At 41.4% G+C, this 16908-nt stretch overlaps 1 protein-coding gene across 1 annotated transcript in view; it reads right to left on the bottom strand.

The window, feature by feature from the left end:
- Nucleotides 1-16908, bottom strand: part of LOC137659845 (extracellular tyrosine-protein kinase PKDCC-like) — a 173157-nt gene that overhangs the window by 33082 nt on the left and 123167 nt on the right. The window contains exon 4 of the mRNA XM_068394629.1: nt 15138-15311. Coding sequence (XP_068250730.1) covers nt 15138-15311 — 174 coding nt within the window. The remainder of the gene's footprint in view (nt 1-15137; nt 15312-16908) is intronic.

Raw genomic sequence — 16908 nt, 5'->3', positions numbered from 1 at the left:
AATTGCCTGGACAGGAAACACAGATATGTGTCTTTCTTATTTCCTTTCTAGCTTACTATCCTTAGCTATAATTATAATATAAGAATTACTATTAATGAATGTGAATTATTTATCAGTGTGATAAATTACCCCATACTCATTTCACTCTTTCTTTCCTTACATGAGGAGCCCAAGGTGAAGTGTGCAGTTATGTACTGCAACCACAAAAGTAGGAATTTTTGTGGCCACAACATGTGTCTTAGTTATCATTAGATATAAAGTAATTAAGGTTTTCACAAAAACACTTGCGTAAGTTCTTAAGCCATATAATGAGTAAAAATAATCAAAAAATAAACGTAATACACTGGAGGAGCTGTGAACAGTGGCGAGCTACGGGAAAGACTGGTTGCAATAATACCAGATAATTAAAATATGAAATGCATGCCACATGAGATTATATAAATGCTACATAGTATTCCCTATGCTCCAATAAACAAGAATACTTGCATACATATATTGTTAACACAACATATATGCTAAAGGTGTACAGTATTAGCAATAAAGGTACATATAACGATGATAGTCATATATATATATATATATATATATATATATATATGTAAATAATTATAATGATAATCGATCACCTCCCCTTCCCCTTTGCGTTCAATGAGCTATATGAACGGGTATGGCATCTCGGTGAACGCCGATACTCAGCTTGAGTGCCACTTTGCTGTTGTTGACTAGTAGCAGGGACAACGTCACTCTTCTTTGGAGATTGCTGTCTCGTCAGGCAAATGTGAAGGAGAATGAGGTACAGGGCGTAAGAAACGGCGGTTACGCCATAATATTCTTCCTGAGGGTAACTTCACATGGTAGTCTCGTGACCTACCGATGCTCATAATAATGCCAGTCTTATCCCATCGCTTGGAGATAGGGTCTTGTATCATTGAGCTTGAGTGGGTCCAAAGGGTGTGCACGGCTGTCATACCTTATTTTGGCTGCTTCTGTACGTGATGCTACACGAAGGTCATATTCATTTGCTTTTTCTTGCCTCTCCTGCTTGAATGATGATGCATGGGTTGGGATGCATGATCGAAGGGCTTCGACACATAATATCTGCGCTGGAGAAAGGCCAGCATAGTTAGGAGTATTCCGTATTTCCAATAATCCTTTGTCGAAATCTTCGGTGTCGATGTTCCCAGAAGGTGCTACATTTAGGATAAAATGTTTGACCTTCTTCACGGCTGCCTCGGCATGGCCATTACTTTGGGGATAGTAAGGTGTGGATATCACATGTTGAACACCCCATCGGGTTAAAAAATTCTTGAATTCTGAGCTGGTGAACTGAGGTCCACCATCTGTCCTCAGCCTTACTGGAACACCTAAGTCTCAGAAGATGTGACTGAAGTGTCGTGTTGTTACTTCCGCTGTAGTATTAGTACCAAATTTTACAACTACAGGCCATCCAGATAGTCTGTCTACATACACCAGGAAAGATTTCCCAGCAACACTGAAGAAATCAGCCAATACTGATTCGAAGGGACGAAAGGGGTTTTCGTTGCATAATAGTGGTTCCTGCTGTTGGCTTGGCTGCATTATCTGACATGGCTCGCAGGCATGGACAGTATTTGCTATGTCTGAATTAATACCTGGCCAATATACAGTCTGTTTAGCCCGACGCTTAGTTGCCTCCACTCCACAATGGCTGTCATGAAGGCGTCTTAAAATACTGCATCGCATAGCTAAGGGAATTACTATTTGGCTACCATACAGGATGAGGTTATCATCGGTGTATAAATCCTCCCTTATTTTCCAATAGGGTAGTAGGTCATTGTGGAGACTGGGGAAGCCGTTGGCAACGTTCTGGAGGAGTCTTGTGTACGAGGGGTCCTCACGTGCTGTGGTGCAAATCTCTTCCAAAATAAGATCTTGTGTATCTGATGTCTTCACATCTGAAATTGCATCCACAGTCTTGGCTACTACACTTTTGAGGGAAAGATGGGTTTCACTATTTAACATATCGTCTTCGGATGTCGGGTGGCTCACAGGGGAACGTGAAAGGGCATCAGGGATGCAATGTTCCTTGCCTTTACGCCATACTGCAGTGAAGAAATAGGGTGAAATATTCTCTTTCAGACGCTGAATACGTGTGTTTTCTATTGCATCCAATGTATATGTATTCAAGATGGGTATCAGGGGTCTATGGTCAGTCACCAATGTGAAATGGGGCAATCCAAAAGTAATGGCGACATTTATTCATAGCCCAAACTGAAGCTAAACATTCTAGCTCAATGGTGGCCCACCTAGTTTCTGCATCAGCCAAAAATCTTGAACCACACTGGACCATGCGGAAACAGCCTTCTCCATGGTCTTGTAGAAGTGCATATCCTAAACCATATAAACGAGAAGCATCCGTTTGTAGTACGGTGGGGCATGTCGGGTCGAAATGAGCCAGCACAAGTGGCTGAGAGAGCCTTTTTAACACTGGCAAAGGCGGCATCATGATCTGCTGTCCACGTCAAGGATCTCTTAGGGCTCATTAGCGGCCGAAGCGGATCTGCTGCAGCTGCAAGATCGGGTAAAAATTCTGTTAATTGGTTAGTAAGGCCCATGAATGACCTTAAATCTGTCAGATTTGCTGGCTTTGGGAACTCTGATATAGCTCGAACTTTCTCCTCGTCGGCTGCAATTCCATTTTCAGATAACGTATACCCACAAAAAGATACAGTAGGGCTAGCAATAACAAACTTTTCTGCATTTAAAGTAATACCGTGAGTCCTACAGTGAGACAAAACTTTGTTGAGCCTGCATAAGTGAGAATAATAATCCTTATCATATACAAAGATATCATCCACAACCTTGACACAATGTTGGATGCCTTGAAGAGCAATATCACCTCTCCTGCAATAGGCATCTCCTGAAGCACTGAATCCCATGGGTGAACGACGATAGCGATACCGACCATAGGGCGTGATGCTAGTGGGATCTGCCAGTACCCACACAACGCATCCATGGTGGAGAAATACCTTGAATTAGGATCAATACTCCTGATTTCACTAAATGGTGATGGTGAAGGATGTGTAGGCCTTAAAACCTGTGAATTTAACTTGCTTAAATCTGTGGTGACACGAACACCACCTGTAGGTTTGGCCACAACCACTAAGGGGTGACACCATGGGGATGGCTGATCTCCAACAGGTTCAATGATACCTTGTGCTACCATTGTCTCCAACTCAGTCTTGACGTCCTCTTGAAAGGCAAGTGGTATAAGACGTGGAGTGTAGATAGAAAAGGGTTTCACATCCTCTTTCAGGTGAATACGCAGAGGTGGTTCAGCCGTTGGATTGAGTTGTGCTCCTTGATGAAACTGCTCCTTTGTCATTAGCACATCGCTATATTCCTTAAGAAAGTATTGCCTGGCTTCCTCAGGTGAGGATGTGGCTGGAGGCAGAGGAACGGACATTTGTTCACATGTATTAACTTGGCTGACAGGGACATGACTGGTTCCTGCTGAAGTCCTGCTAATTTTCCTCTCTTGCATTTGACGTGGGAAGTCCCAGGGAATGATCCTTAGGTGGCGGAGGGCATCATAACACAGTAATGGTGTTGGGAGAGAGCTAAGAACATCAATATACCCCTTGTATGAGATATCACCATAAGTCATGATGGCCTCCATTGATCCCAAGACGTTACCTTCCATGGGTGATCCATCGGCGTTGGAAAACTGCAACTCAGGGGGCGGAAACAATTCCTTGACATCAATACCCAATGCTTGTAAGTGTTGCACTCCAAAAACAGTAGTATCTGCACCAGTATCAGGGATAACATTGATCTTCCCTGATTTACTGCCATATGTGACATGTAAATTGATAGGTGGTGAGGGACAACTTAAGGGACATAAATTAACTGAACGTATGGCTGGAGAAGATATCTCGACGGTGTTCAATTTGGTTTCCTTTAAATCTTTCGACTCCCTTGGTCCCCTTGACTTTTTCTGTGCACAACAAACATCATAGTGGCCAAATTTATGGCAAATTCGGCACTCCTTAGCCAATGTGGGACATGCGGCAGTATATGGGAAATGGCCAGTTTTAGCACAGTTCCTGCACTTGTGAGATACTGCCTTACATGTGTCACTATTATGCTGTTGACCACAATTCTTGAATCTGCTACTTGAAGGAGTTTTCTCCTGCTGATGATTTTTCTTAGCAAATGCCTTCTTTAACTTCTTGTAGTTTGACACGGCACACACTGAAGTCTGTGGAGCTTTAAGCTCTGTCGTCTTCTTTGCAGCCTCAAAAGCCCTGCAAGTCAGCTTCACTTCCTCAAGTGTTGCTGTTGTTGGCATGCTAATGAGCTTCTTGGTGAGTTCTTCATTCCTTATGCCAACCAAAATAGCATGTTTCATTTGGGCCTCCACACAGTTAACGCCTTTACATAAATCAACGTCCTCTGAGAGCTGTTGTAAACGAACGAAAAAATCTGTTAATGTCTCGCCTTCTGCTTGCTTGCATTAAGTTAAAGCTAACTGACAAAGTGCTTCATTCTGCTGACCCTTTATATAAGTTTCAATATGAGATAACACATCATCCAAAAGCATAGTTGAGTCTGGTGGAATACCCAAATTGTGTTCTAGCAAGCGTCTCATCTCAACACTGAGACATGCCCTTAGCTGCAGCAACTGCTTAGGTAGAGGTAAATTATCCAAATCTACCATAACAGCATAATCCTTCCATCTCTGCTTCCATTCTGTGTATTGCCTATAAGTAACATCATGGGTTAATGGTGGAGGCAAATTTACTGTCACTTTAGGTGTTTTCACAGCTGAATCAGGCACTTGGAGAACACTTGCAGACGATGGTGCTGGGGTAGGGGGCCCTATACCACTTGCTTGGAGTAGGGTATGCCTGGGACCAGTCATAGCTTCAATTAATGCTTTGAATTCTTCCTGATGTCTGACATTGTCTTCTTTTCTTCTTTCTTCATCTTTTCTATCCATGTATTCAAACATTTTGCTGATAAAATCCAGGGTTGAAGGGGTTGATGAAGGAGAAGTAGATCTTGAATGCGTTGGAGATGACGTCATGTCAGTTGGGGTTGGGGATGATGGGGGAGAAACCTCAGAAGTCTTTGGTCTCCTTCCTTTATCGTGTTTCGGCGGCATAAATAGAAAAATCTCACGAAATCCAAGAGAAAATATCACTCAATGCCGTCAGTGGTAACGTCACAATGACGTCACATACGGTAGCCAATCACCGAGTACAATAGCTCAAGGCAACAGAGCTATGCTGTATCTGGTAACACTGTGACTGCCGTGGCTGTCGCTTGCACAACGAGAGCCGTCAGTCTCCCCTCGAACGCAGCTGAGTATGAATGTGATGCTCTTGTTCCGGCCTCTGCAGATGGCCAACGCACATTAGCCCTAATCTCAGATCGCTAAAATAAACACAGCCTTATATAGAGTCACTGTTATCACAAAACAAAGTCACTGCCAGTGTATACATCCAAACGAAGTTCTGGTTCGCAACTGCTAACTAACTTGGTTACGATGGTCACAAACACTCTTCTTGTAATGAACATGCCGGTTGGATAATTCACTAAATGATCGAAATTCACTTAAGGCAAATCAATCACTGCGCCATCTTAGTTATCATTAGATATAAAGTAAATAAGGTTTTCACAGAAACACTTGCGTAAGTTCTTAAGCCATATAATGAGTGAAAAAAAATCAAAATAAACGTAATACACTGGAGAAGCTGTGAACAGTGGCGGGCTACGGGAAAGACTGGTTGCAATAATACCAGATAATTAAAATATAAAATGCATGCCACATGAGATTATATAAATGCTACATAGTATTCCCTATGGTCCAATAAACAAGAATACTTGCATACATATATTGCTAACACAACATATATGCTAAAGGTTTATTAGCAATAAAGGTACATATAACGATGATAGTCATATATATATATATATATGTAAATAATTATAATGATAATTCATCAATGTGCAGGTCTCATGTCCCATGCTACATCGTAACTAAAACCCTGAGGTACTGGGACCCGAAGGGTTACAACATCTGCTCGGCTTGGATGACCGAGGTTTTCGGTGATCCCAAGACGGTGGAGTCGAGGGATACTGGAGGGAAACGCTTTGAAAGTGGGTAATAGGGTTCCAGAAGAACTCTCCGGGACCTTACCTACCAAGCAAGACAATTAGAAGCTTTCTGCTCCCTTAGGCAACATCCGATGCGGTTGTGCCTCAGTTACGGGTCGAGCGACCCTGCATACAACTGGCGAGAGAGGCCGACATTAATAAGGCTTTGGAAGGCTGGACATCCATCAGGAAAGGATGTCAGAGGTGTCCTCGGACACCAAAAAGGATCTCCTTCAAGAAGACCCTGAAGAAGAGGTGGCCTAGCCACCCAAGGAGGAAGAAGAATCCGGATCGACAGAGACGGAAGACCCTCTACTGTCTGTGACGGCATATAAACCTGTGCCATTAACCTCTTCGGCCCCAACCCCTCAACCAGACCCGCTCTTCCCCAAGGGTGAAGCGTTCATGGCGCAGATCCAGCAAATGATGGAAACTATGCGCAAGGAACAGCTAGAGATGAGAAAGGAAGTCAGGGAAGCACACCGCGCAGTCGCTTCTCGCGGCTCCTACAAGCGGCCCAGTCTCTGACTTACCTAAATGCTCCGAAACCAACAACTGGCGGTATGCGGAATTCATGCCCATGATGAATGGGAAACTCTACGTCTCAGAGAAGATGGGGGGCATACCCCTCGACGATCTCCAATTCTGGCCGAACCTTGCAGCTTACCCGGAGTGCTTCATCAGGTTGAAGAACGAACCTGCGTCTAAAGAGACGGAACCTAAGGAGGTCATGGTCTTTGACCATGCCAAGGCACACGCTCCCTTGACAAGTAGCCTGATAAAGCAGGATATATGAAATCCAAGGGCTCTGAGCAAGAAGCACCCTACCTTCCTTGCTCCTTCCTCCAGAGCTTTTCCCTTTTGTCTAAAGCTCTCCACTACAACTAAAGGCAGTTGATGCTGGCAAACCATGTCCTACGCTAGAGGAGTGTAGACCATTGTCTCTAGCCCTGCCTACGGGCGAGAAGTACTAAAACGAGGTCCATCTAACCTTCTCGATCGCAAAACTAGATGCATTTACCGCAGGACAGCAGTTCAATGAGAACCTTCTGAAGCTGTCGGACTTTCTTCTGCGAAAAGAACAGGAGACAAAAGAGATTAGCCGCCTCTCTGTCTCTCCAGAACTGCATGGAGATGAGTGCAGGAATCTCAAGTACCCCAGATATGTACAAGGTCCTAGCCAAGATACACATGGCTACACTAGTTAAGGACATGTACGCTTTCGTGAAAGCCATGAGTGCCTGTAGAGAGTATGTGTTTGCCAATGTAACGGTCAAACACGAGCCCAGGAAGTTGATAACTTCATGTATCTGGGGCAAGGACCTCTTTCCAAAGGAAGCAGTCCAATAGGTAGTTGCTAAAGCCACCACGGAGAATAAGAACCTTCTCCAAAAGTGGGGCATGTCTTCCAAAAGGAAATCATCCTCTGATGCTGGTCCCCAACCCAAGAACAGTAAGACGAAGAAGCCACGAGTGCCTCATAGACCTACGCAACATCCCACTGTTATCATGACCACAGTGTCCCAAATGGTTGCCCAGCCACAAACCACATTCCAGATTGTGCTTCAGTAGTTAGTAACCCAGTCACCAACCTTTAACCTAGGCTTTGAGAGACACACCACTACCTTTCACCCAAAAGGTTGATGATCTAGACGAGGCTCCACAAGAAACCCCTCAAGGGGTAGAGGAGGACGTGGTCAGGGTAACAAACCCTCCGGGTCATCCAAGCAATGAGATGCTCCAGGTAGGAGGAAGACTCTTCCACTTTCGAGATCGTTGGACCTTCGATCCCTGGGCCCACAGCCTAATCAAGAATGGACTAGGGTGGAAATGGAACAGAACTCCACCTTCCTTTCCTCAATTCTTCCTACACTCCACCTCCTTATTGGAAGAATATACCTTAGAACTCTTGAAGAAAAAGGTTATAAGGAAAGCAAAGTCCATCAAATTCCAGGGAAGGCTGTTTTGTTTTCCCAAGAAGGTCTTGAACAAACTCAAGAGTCATTCTAGACTTGTCTCGACTCAACAAGTTCATCGAGAACAACAAGTTCCGGATGTTAACCTTACAACACATAAGGACACTGTTACTGAAAGTGGCGTACACAGTCTCAATAGACGTAGCACATGCTTACTGGCACCTTCCAGTCAGCCGCCCCCTCTCCTCCTACGTAGGATTCAAGTTACAGAAGACAAAGTATGTCTTCAAAGCCATGCCCTTCTGACTAAACATAGCCCCAAGGATATTCACAAAACTTGTGGACACAGTCGAACGACAGCTACGCTTAGAATACATTCAGGTAGCAGCATACCTGGACGACTGGCTGGTGTGGTCAGCATCCAAGACTGCTTGTCTGCAGGCAGCCCCGAAAGGTGATCCAGTTCCTGGACCATCTGGGCTTCAAGATCAACTACAAGAAGTCTCGCCTCTCTCCAGCTCAAGAGTTTCAATGGTTGGGAATCCATTGAAACTTGCAGTCACACCGCCTCTCCATTCCACCGAAGAAGAGGAGAGAGATTGCGGGTTCTGTCAAGAGACTACTGAAATCCAACAAGATTTCAAGACGCCAACAGGAAAGAGCACTGGGCTCTCTCCAGTTTGCAGCAGTAACAGACCCAGTGCTAAGAGCACAACTAAAGGATGCATCAGGAGAAGATACGCATCAAATGCTCGAAGAGATCAACAGAGACCGACACCGACCTTACTGCAATCGCTTCTGAGGCCGTGGTCGAAGGTCAAGAGCCTAGCAAGGACTATTCCCTTACAACCACCTCAACCGCCAGTAGTCATCCCCACGGATGCCTCACCGGAAGGATGGGGAGGTCCTTCCCATCAAAGGAAAGTTCAAGGGAACTGGTCACACCAGTTCAAGACCTTTCACATCAACATTCTAGAGGCCATGGCAGTCTTCCTAACGTTGAAGAAACTTTCCCCTCACAGATCAGCCCACGTCAAGTTGGTCCTGGACAGCGAAGTGATAATGAAATGTCTGAACCGACAAGGCTCGAGATCGCCCTATATCAATCATGTGATGTTGGCCATCTTTCGCTTGGCAAGAAAGAAAAGATGGCACTTATCAGCAGTTTACCTATAAGGGTTCCACAATGTGACGGCGGACGCTCTATCCAGGCGAAACCCGATAGAGTCAGAATGGTCCCTAGACGCAGACTCATTCTCCTTCATCTTGGAATAAAGTCCCAGAACTGCAGATCGACCTCTTCGCAACGAGCGACAACAAGAAGCTACCTCGATATGTAGCCCCATACGAGGACCCTCGGGCAGAAGCGATGGATGCCATGTTCCTCGATTGGAACAGATGGAATCATATCTATCTGTTCCCTCCAACAAATCTCCTGCTGAAGGTCCTCAACAAACCGAGATCCTTCAAGGGGACAGCAGCGGTAGTGGCCCCCAAATGGCCCAAAAGCAATTGGTTCCCTCTAGTGATAGAACTGAGGCTGAGGCTTTTTCCTCTACCAAACCCAGTTCTATCCCAACTGGTTCAGAAGTCGACTGTCTACGCTTCATCATTGAGAACCCAAAACCTACATCTTATGATTTTCTCGACTTAGCAGCCAAGAAAAGGTTCGGGATCTCAAAAGACAACATCGACTTTATAGAAGAATACAAGTCAAAGTCAACCAGAAGACAATATGAATCGTCTTGGAAGAAGTGGGGCTCCTTTGTCAAAGCAAACAAGCCGGCAGAAATCTTGATAGACTTCTGCCTGTCCTTCTCCATCCACCTTCATGAGCAAGGCCTGGCTTCCACCACGATAACTACGTGTAAGTCAGCTTTGACTAGACCTCTTCTATACAAGTTCCAGGTGGACCTGTCGAACGAAATCTTCAATAAGATTCCGAAAGCATGCGCTAGACTTAAACCAGCAAACCCTACAAAGCCCATATCATGGTCCTTGGACAAAGTCTTGCACTACGCTTCGAACTTGAACAACGAGGATTGTTCCCTAAAGGATCTAACACAGTAAGTGATATTCTTGTTCACTATAGCCTCAGGGGCTAGAGTTAGTGAAATAGTTACCCTATTTAGAGGGGAGGGCCATATTCAGTTCACAGAAGAAGGAGAACTGAATCTTTTTCCCGATCTTACCCTACTCGCCAAAAACGAGCTTCCCACTAAAAGGTGGGGTCCTTGGAGAATCTGCTCTCTGAAGGAAGATGTCTCTCTATGTCCAGTAGAGTGTCTTAAGGTCTATCTTCGAAGAACTTCAGACTTCAAGGAAGTACAGCTCTTCATAGGCGAAACCTCAGGATCAAACTTATCCCTAAAACAACTGAGGGCAAAACTCACCTACTTTATTCGCAGAGCGGATCCTAACAGTACACCCGCAGGTAACGATCCTAGAAAAATTACTTCCTCGCTGAACTTCTTTGAGCATATGGATTTTGATAGACCCCGCTCATATACCGGTTGGAAATCCTCTAGAGTCTTTTATAAACATTACGCGAAGAAAGTGCATGAAATAAAACACTTTGTGGTGGCGGCAGGTAGTGTTATAAAACCTGTCGTCTAGTGCTGCAATGAACAGTGAACTGTTTGGGACTTAACAGTGTAAAGGGTGAACAGGTACTAGCACCTTTGAGTGTAATGCCTTTTATTGAGAATCACTATGGTGATTCTTGGACTGTTCTTTATAGGTGTAGAATCTAACCAATAACACCAGTGCCGTGTGAACATTCGTACACAGTGTTAAAACATGTCCAACATCTAAGTGAAATCAATCTAATAATTTCACAATATTGAGTGGCACCTGTGATTTACTAATATATATTTCTTCCCTTACAGGTAATAAATATATATTGAGTGGCACCTGTGATTTACTAATATATATTTCTTCCCTTACAGGTAAATAAATATAATATAATATATATATATATATATATATATATATATATATATATATATATATATATCTTGAAAATGTTGTTTATGTAAAAGATTCTATTTATAATACATTCGTTGTTGTATTTATTTTTGTCTATAAAAATAAATACACGAAATGTATTTGCGTCTTATTCGCCCTACAAGTTATCGAATAAATTTTCCAGTCTTTTATTTTCCTAAAATAAAAATACTTGAATATATACTTCTGTGTGAACAACCTGGTAATAGCTAAAATTCCAACTTGTTCCCACGAATACAACCTTGATGCTTTTATAGTCAGTATTGACATTTTCCCTGCAGGGGGCAGGAAACCCTAGATTAGTTCCAAACTTAGTGGATATGACAAATAACTGTAATGTCATATATTTATTTGGTCTGGGAGACCATATAAGAATCTGAGTCAAGGTAAAGGAACTTATACAAACCCGCAGATATAGTATTTTCAAGTAATTCTCTGGTAAACTTACTTCAGGACGACATGGCTGAGCCCAATAAACAGATTTTGAGCAAAGCAAAAAATCTATTTTTGGGTGATATGGCCATGTCGTCCTAATGGACCCTCCCTCCTTTCTAAAAAGGAGTATACATCTATGTAACAAAGTCCCCACCCGAAACTACTCTACCTGTGGCTATCCATGCTTGATTGCAACAAGGAATAGTTTACCGGGGTGGTACCAGGAGGGGATCCACCAAGTAACCTTGATAACGGCTCCCCTTCAAATTCTCCAATCTTCCTCCTCAAAGCGAAAACTATATTCGGGGTGAAGATTGCTATGTGTCACATCAAGAAATACGTCCCCTGATATTATGCCATATCCTTAAGAGTTATTTTAAGGATACTCGCGCCAGGAGTTAGAATTCTGAAGACCTGTGGTCAATTCTCTGGGAGTATCACTGTAGCCAAATATCCCTTAGAAAGCTGCCTAAAGGAACCTTTCATCAGGACGACATGGCCATATCACCCAAAAATAGATCTTTCGCTTTGCTCAAAACCTGTTATACATATATATATATATATATATATATATATATATATATATATATATATATATATATATATATATATATATATATATATATTTTTTTTTTTTTTTCTTTTTACTAGCCAAGCTATAACCCTAGTTGGAAAAGCAAGATGCTATAAGCCCAAGGGCTCCAACAGGGGAAAATAGCCCAGTGAGGAAAGGAAATAAGGAAATAAATAAATAATGAGAACAAATTAACAATAAATTATTCTAAAAACAGTAACTACGTAAAAACAGATTTGTCACATATAAACTATAAACCAGGATCAAACCCTAGGCCATTCAAATTTAAGGCCAGGTCACTTCCAACCATTCCATCAGACGCTCAAAAGAAGTCGGAACCTAACTGCTAATTGCAATTTATGATTTACCTGGCGAGACATATATATATATATATATATATATATATATATATATATATATATATATATATATATATCGCCAGGTAAATCTTGAATTGCAGTTAGCAGTCAGGTTCTGACTTCTTTTGAGCCTCTAGTGGCATGGTTGGAAGTGACCTGGCCTTTCATTTGAAGGGCCTAGGGTTCGATCCCTGTATGAGGTAGAAATATAGATACATACATATATATATATATATACATTATATATATATACAGTATATATATATATACAGTATATATATATATATATATATATATATATATATATATATACACATATATGTATATATATATACACACACACACACACACACATATATATATATATATATATATATATATATATATATATATATATATATATGTGTGTGTGTGTGTGTGTGTATATATATATATATACATACATACATACATATATATATATATTTATACTGTATATATATATATATATATATATATATATATATATATATATACATATACATATATTAATCCTAGCTAAGCTAAAACCTAACTTGAAAAAGCAGGATCTTATAATCGCAACGGCTCTAACAGGGAAAATAGACCAGTGAGAAGAGGAAATTAGGAAATAAAGAATCTACAAGAGAAGTAATGAATAATTAATATAAAATATTTTAAGATCAGTAACAACATTAAAATACAATCTGTCACATATAAATCACAAAGAGAGATTCATGTCAGCCTGTTCAAAACAAAGACATTCATTGCAAGTATGAACTTCGGAAATTCCACGATTTCGTCCTTGCTAAACTTATATAGGTCCTTGTTAAAATCACTCCTCTTCCATAGATAAAATTCAAATGGGGTTTGATATTCACCATTAAATTTTCTTCTATTCTGATGTTATCTAGCATAACAGACTGAGTTTTAGATTTGGTATGAATCAAGACTGATTACCTGCCATGTCTAGAAATGTCTCCATACTCTATAGAACCCAATTTCTTTTGTAGTAACCTGCTAAATTTGAAGTAATTAATTATATTCCTCTCCTCTTGCTGTGGTAATAATCCACAATGGTGGCTTAGACTATTTTTCTGATAGTAAATTTATTTTGTGATCAGCACATTCCTTTTGATAACAGTCAGTAGGGCTATATCAAGATTTCTAGGAGCTGTATTACATAGTGCTCTGGTAATCTGATTATTATAGATTTATATTTCTAAAATATCACAGCAAACACTGAAAGCTTCCTAATGACTGCTAAAGAGGATCCATGCTTCCCATTTGTTATCATCCTCTTTCAGGTTCATCCTAATTTCACTAATTTTGCCACAGGGCTTAAAAGTCATGCATAAAGCTTTATAGTGAAAACTGAAAGGTACATCAGGACATGGTGCACCTTTAAATTCCTTAACTTATCTCTGTTATTCTAAATATAAGAAGAGAGGGCCATCTTAGAACCAATGTCATCAACTTAATTTTCCTTAATAAAACTGGCAACTGACAATGTTACGGGCTCGTCAGGGGGTCCAGGGTTAACACTGTCAATGTTATTCATTATTATTTTAGGAGAGACAGAGGAATGATATTAAAACTGAACAGAAGAAATGGAGAAATTTAAGGGAAAGATAATTTTAAACTCAAACATCCTAAAAGAGACCCCATGAGCCTTTCACGGAATTAATTCCTCTACCAGTGACAGCCGACTCCAAATGTACACTCCCTACTCTACCAGGATGGGAGGGTACCAATATGATTAGAGTAGCTTAAGTGTAAGCCAAACCTGATTGATGGGACTGAGGGCATTTCAGGAATACAATCTTCTCCACTTTAAACATAGTAGCAGGCAAATTGGAGAAAATGCCGAGTACGATCGCTAAAGAAACGGCCCACCCCTGGAATCCAAGGACAAAATTTCTGCACAAGATAGTTCCACGTGCCAATATAGGAATATTGACACTCCTTTGGTCCAAACATTATCGGCTAGTTGGCAAAAACACCATAGCTCCCACAACTGGTTTAGTATGAAACTTCAATCATGGCAATGGTATCCATTCACAAAAATCTAAACAGCAAAAAGGGTAAGAGATTTTGTAAAGCAAGGAGATTGAAATAATAATATGCAATGAAAAAGTATAAGAGAAATTTTGAGTTAAACTACGAGAAAAATTATTACCCAGTTTGAGAGCTCTCTTGCTGGCCATAAGGTTTCAACACCGAAACGATATTATGTGTCAAAGCCAAATGATAAGTCAAGGCTTTCTCAAGGCTGAAAAGCTTTATGGATTTCAGGTAAAGGACATTGAATTAATGTGTACTAATCTATCAAGTTTTCTTTCCTAGACATGGATATCTGAAATGTAATGCCTGTATTTAGTACCCTCAACTATCATAGTAAAATTCAACAATCAAATGTCGTCTCTTATTACTCTACTTATAATTTGGCCTTTACTATAATTCAACACCTGAAAAAAATAATGTTAGCTTGCTTATATAAGTCTTCTTACATCAGCTTTAATTAAAGCTTAAATCAAGATTCAAGAACTTTTAGCAATAAATAAAGGGCTAAAAATTTCCAGACATTACAAAAGAAGAAATAATATTGCATGGAGACGATAAAAAATCTTAAAAACTAATTCTTTTCCCTAGTTATTGGAGTTCTAACTATTATTCTAAAACAAAATGATGATAGCATAAAAGTCATACCTGTCCAAGTATAATCATCATTTATGATGAATGCTTGACATAATGACATCTGAGAACACAACCATGCACCCTCCGAAGGAGAAGAAACTGACTGAACACAACCAGTGGAAATAACAGTCTTGAGGCAGGGATAATCTGAATTCTGGACTGTAACTCCAGGATGAATGGTGTAATCTGAAGAGGTATTTTGATTATGAATTTAAAGAATATTTTGATTGAGTAGCTTGTAAGTGCTATTATTTCTTTCTTTTCATCATGTAATAATGTTTGCTGGCATTATATACAAAATTTTTAAAATAAACCTTTTAGTCAGTAGTACTAAAAAGGGATTTTGACGAAGGGAAAATCTATTTCTGGGCGAGAGACCTGTGCCGCCCAGTGAAATGCTCCTTTTACATAATTTCTAAGGTTAAACTGCTATGAATTTACCAGAGAAAAAATTGTATAGGAATGCTAGGTTGAACCCAGCTCGCTCACCTAATAGGTGTCGGTATAATACTAGCCTGCCGGAGTAGGCGGGACAAACGGGCAGGGGGGGGGGGGAAGGTGAAGAGTTAGAGACTCACCGACGGTCGCAAGGACCTAATAAAAAAACTCGAAAGCTACACAAGGGATTCCTACAATAAAAGGGGGTAGAATCGTGCGGGGTCCGTGGTATGCAGAACGTCACACGGGAAGGTGGGGGGAATCCTATTAACTGGGTCCCGTGGGGTGCGGAACGACACGGGGGAAACGCTGTAAAACCCAAAGCATAGCATAAATCACTCCAGCCAATCGATGGCCAATCGGAACGGCTACGAAAGGGCAGGAGTAAGCGTAAAAATACATATAAATATATAGCCTCGCTAATGTTCACGGATCCGTAGGGGGAAGAGTCAGTCGACACCCCGGGGGAGGGGGAAGGGGACTGGGGAACGAGAGGACTCGACCCGTAAGACAAAACAGCTGACTCCAAGTCTCATAGAGACGAGAGGCATCCCTGGAGTGGGGATGGGGTAAGCGGGTGGGTGGGGGATGCCAGACGCCTACAACGAGAACACGCCAATGGGGAGGCAGGAGGCGATCACGTGGGGCAGAGAGACCAGGCGTACCAACCTGGTCGATGAGCCACGGCAGATAATAACGAATGATCATAACGGATAATGACTAAGTAATATTGCGTAGATAATATGATAACAGGGTATAATATAATGAATAGGGAAGCATGCGATAAAAACAGTTGGCTATCATAGTAAGAGAGGGACGCAGGATAAAAGCAGGGAATAACGCCGAGCCCTCCAGTGCGGGTAGGTACCGCCTGGAAAAGGGGGCCAACATGACACAGAATCGGGTAGATGCCGATCGAAATGAATACACAAAACTGAAAACTGCCTCGCGAGAGTCCCACTCAAACTATAGTCAATAACTAGGTGGTAATATAAGATACTGTATCATAATCTGCTATTAGATAAAATGTTAAAATGTAATAATGTGAAGTAACCAACAATGATCGCCCGAAGGCGAGCAGGCATGCCATCCTAACATCGACTATGATACGTAGAGTAATATCATACTGACTGATCTAGTGAAAAATACCATAATCAAAATGTAATAATAACAGTGGTTGTGTATGGTAATATACCCAGCAAGGTTCGAAACGAAAAACAATCAGTATAGAGGACCAATTGTAAGACGTTAAAAATGAGTGAGTGGACGTAGCCGGCCATGATGGCGGCCTCTAGAGGCCCGCGAACAGTACAAATAAAAACTGAGATATAATAAAAACTAAGGG

This window comes from Palaemon carinicauda, chromosome 20 (assembly GCF_036898095.1).
Source record: "Palaemon carinicauda isolate YSFRI2023 chromosome 20, ASM3689809v2, whole genome shotgun sequence".
Classification (NCBI taxonomy): Eukaryota; Metazoa; Arthropoda; class Malacostraca; order Decapoda; family Palaemonidae; genus Palaemon; species Palaemon carinicauda.
Note: the sequence above shows the minus strand (reverse complement) of the source record. Positions and strands in the feature narration are given on the sequence as shown.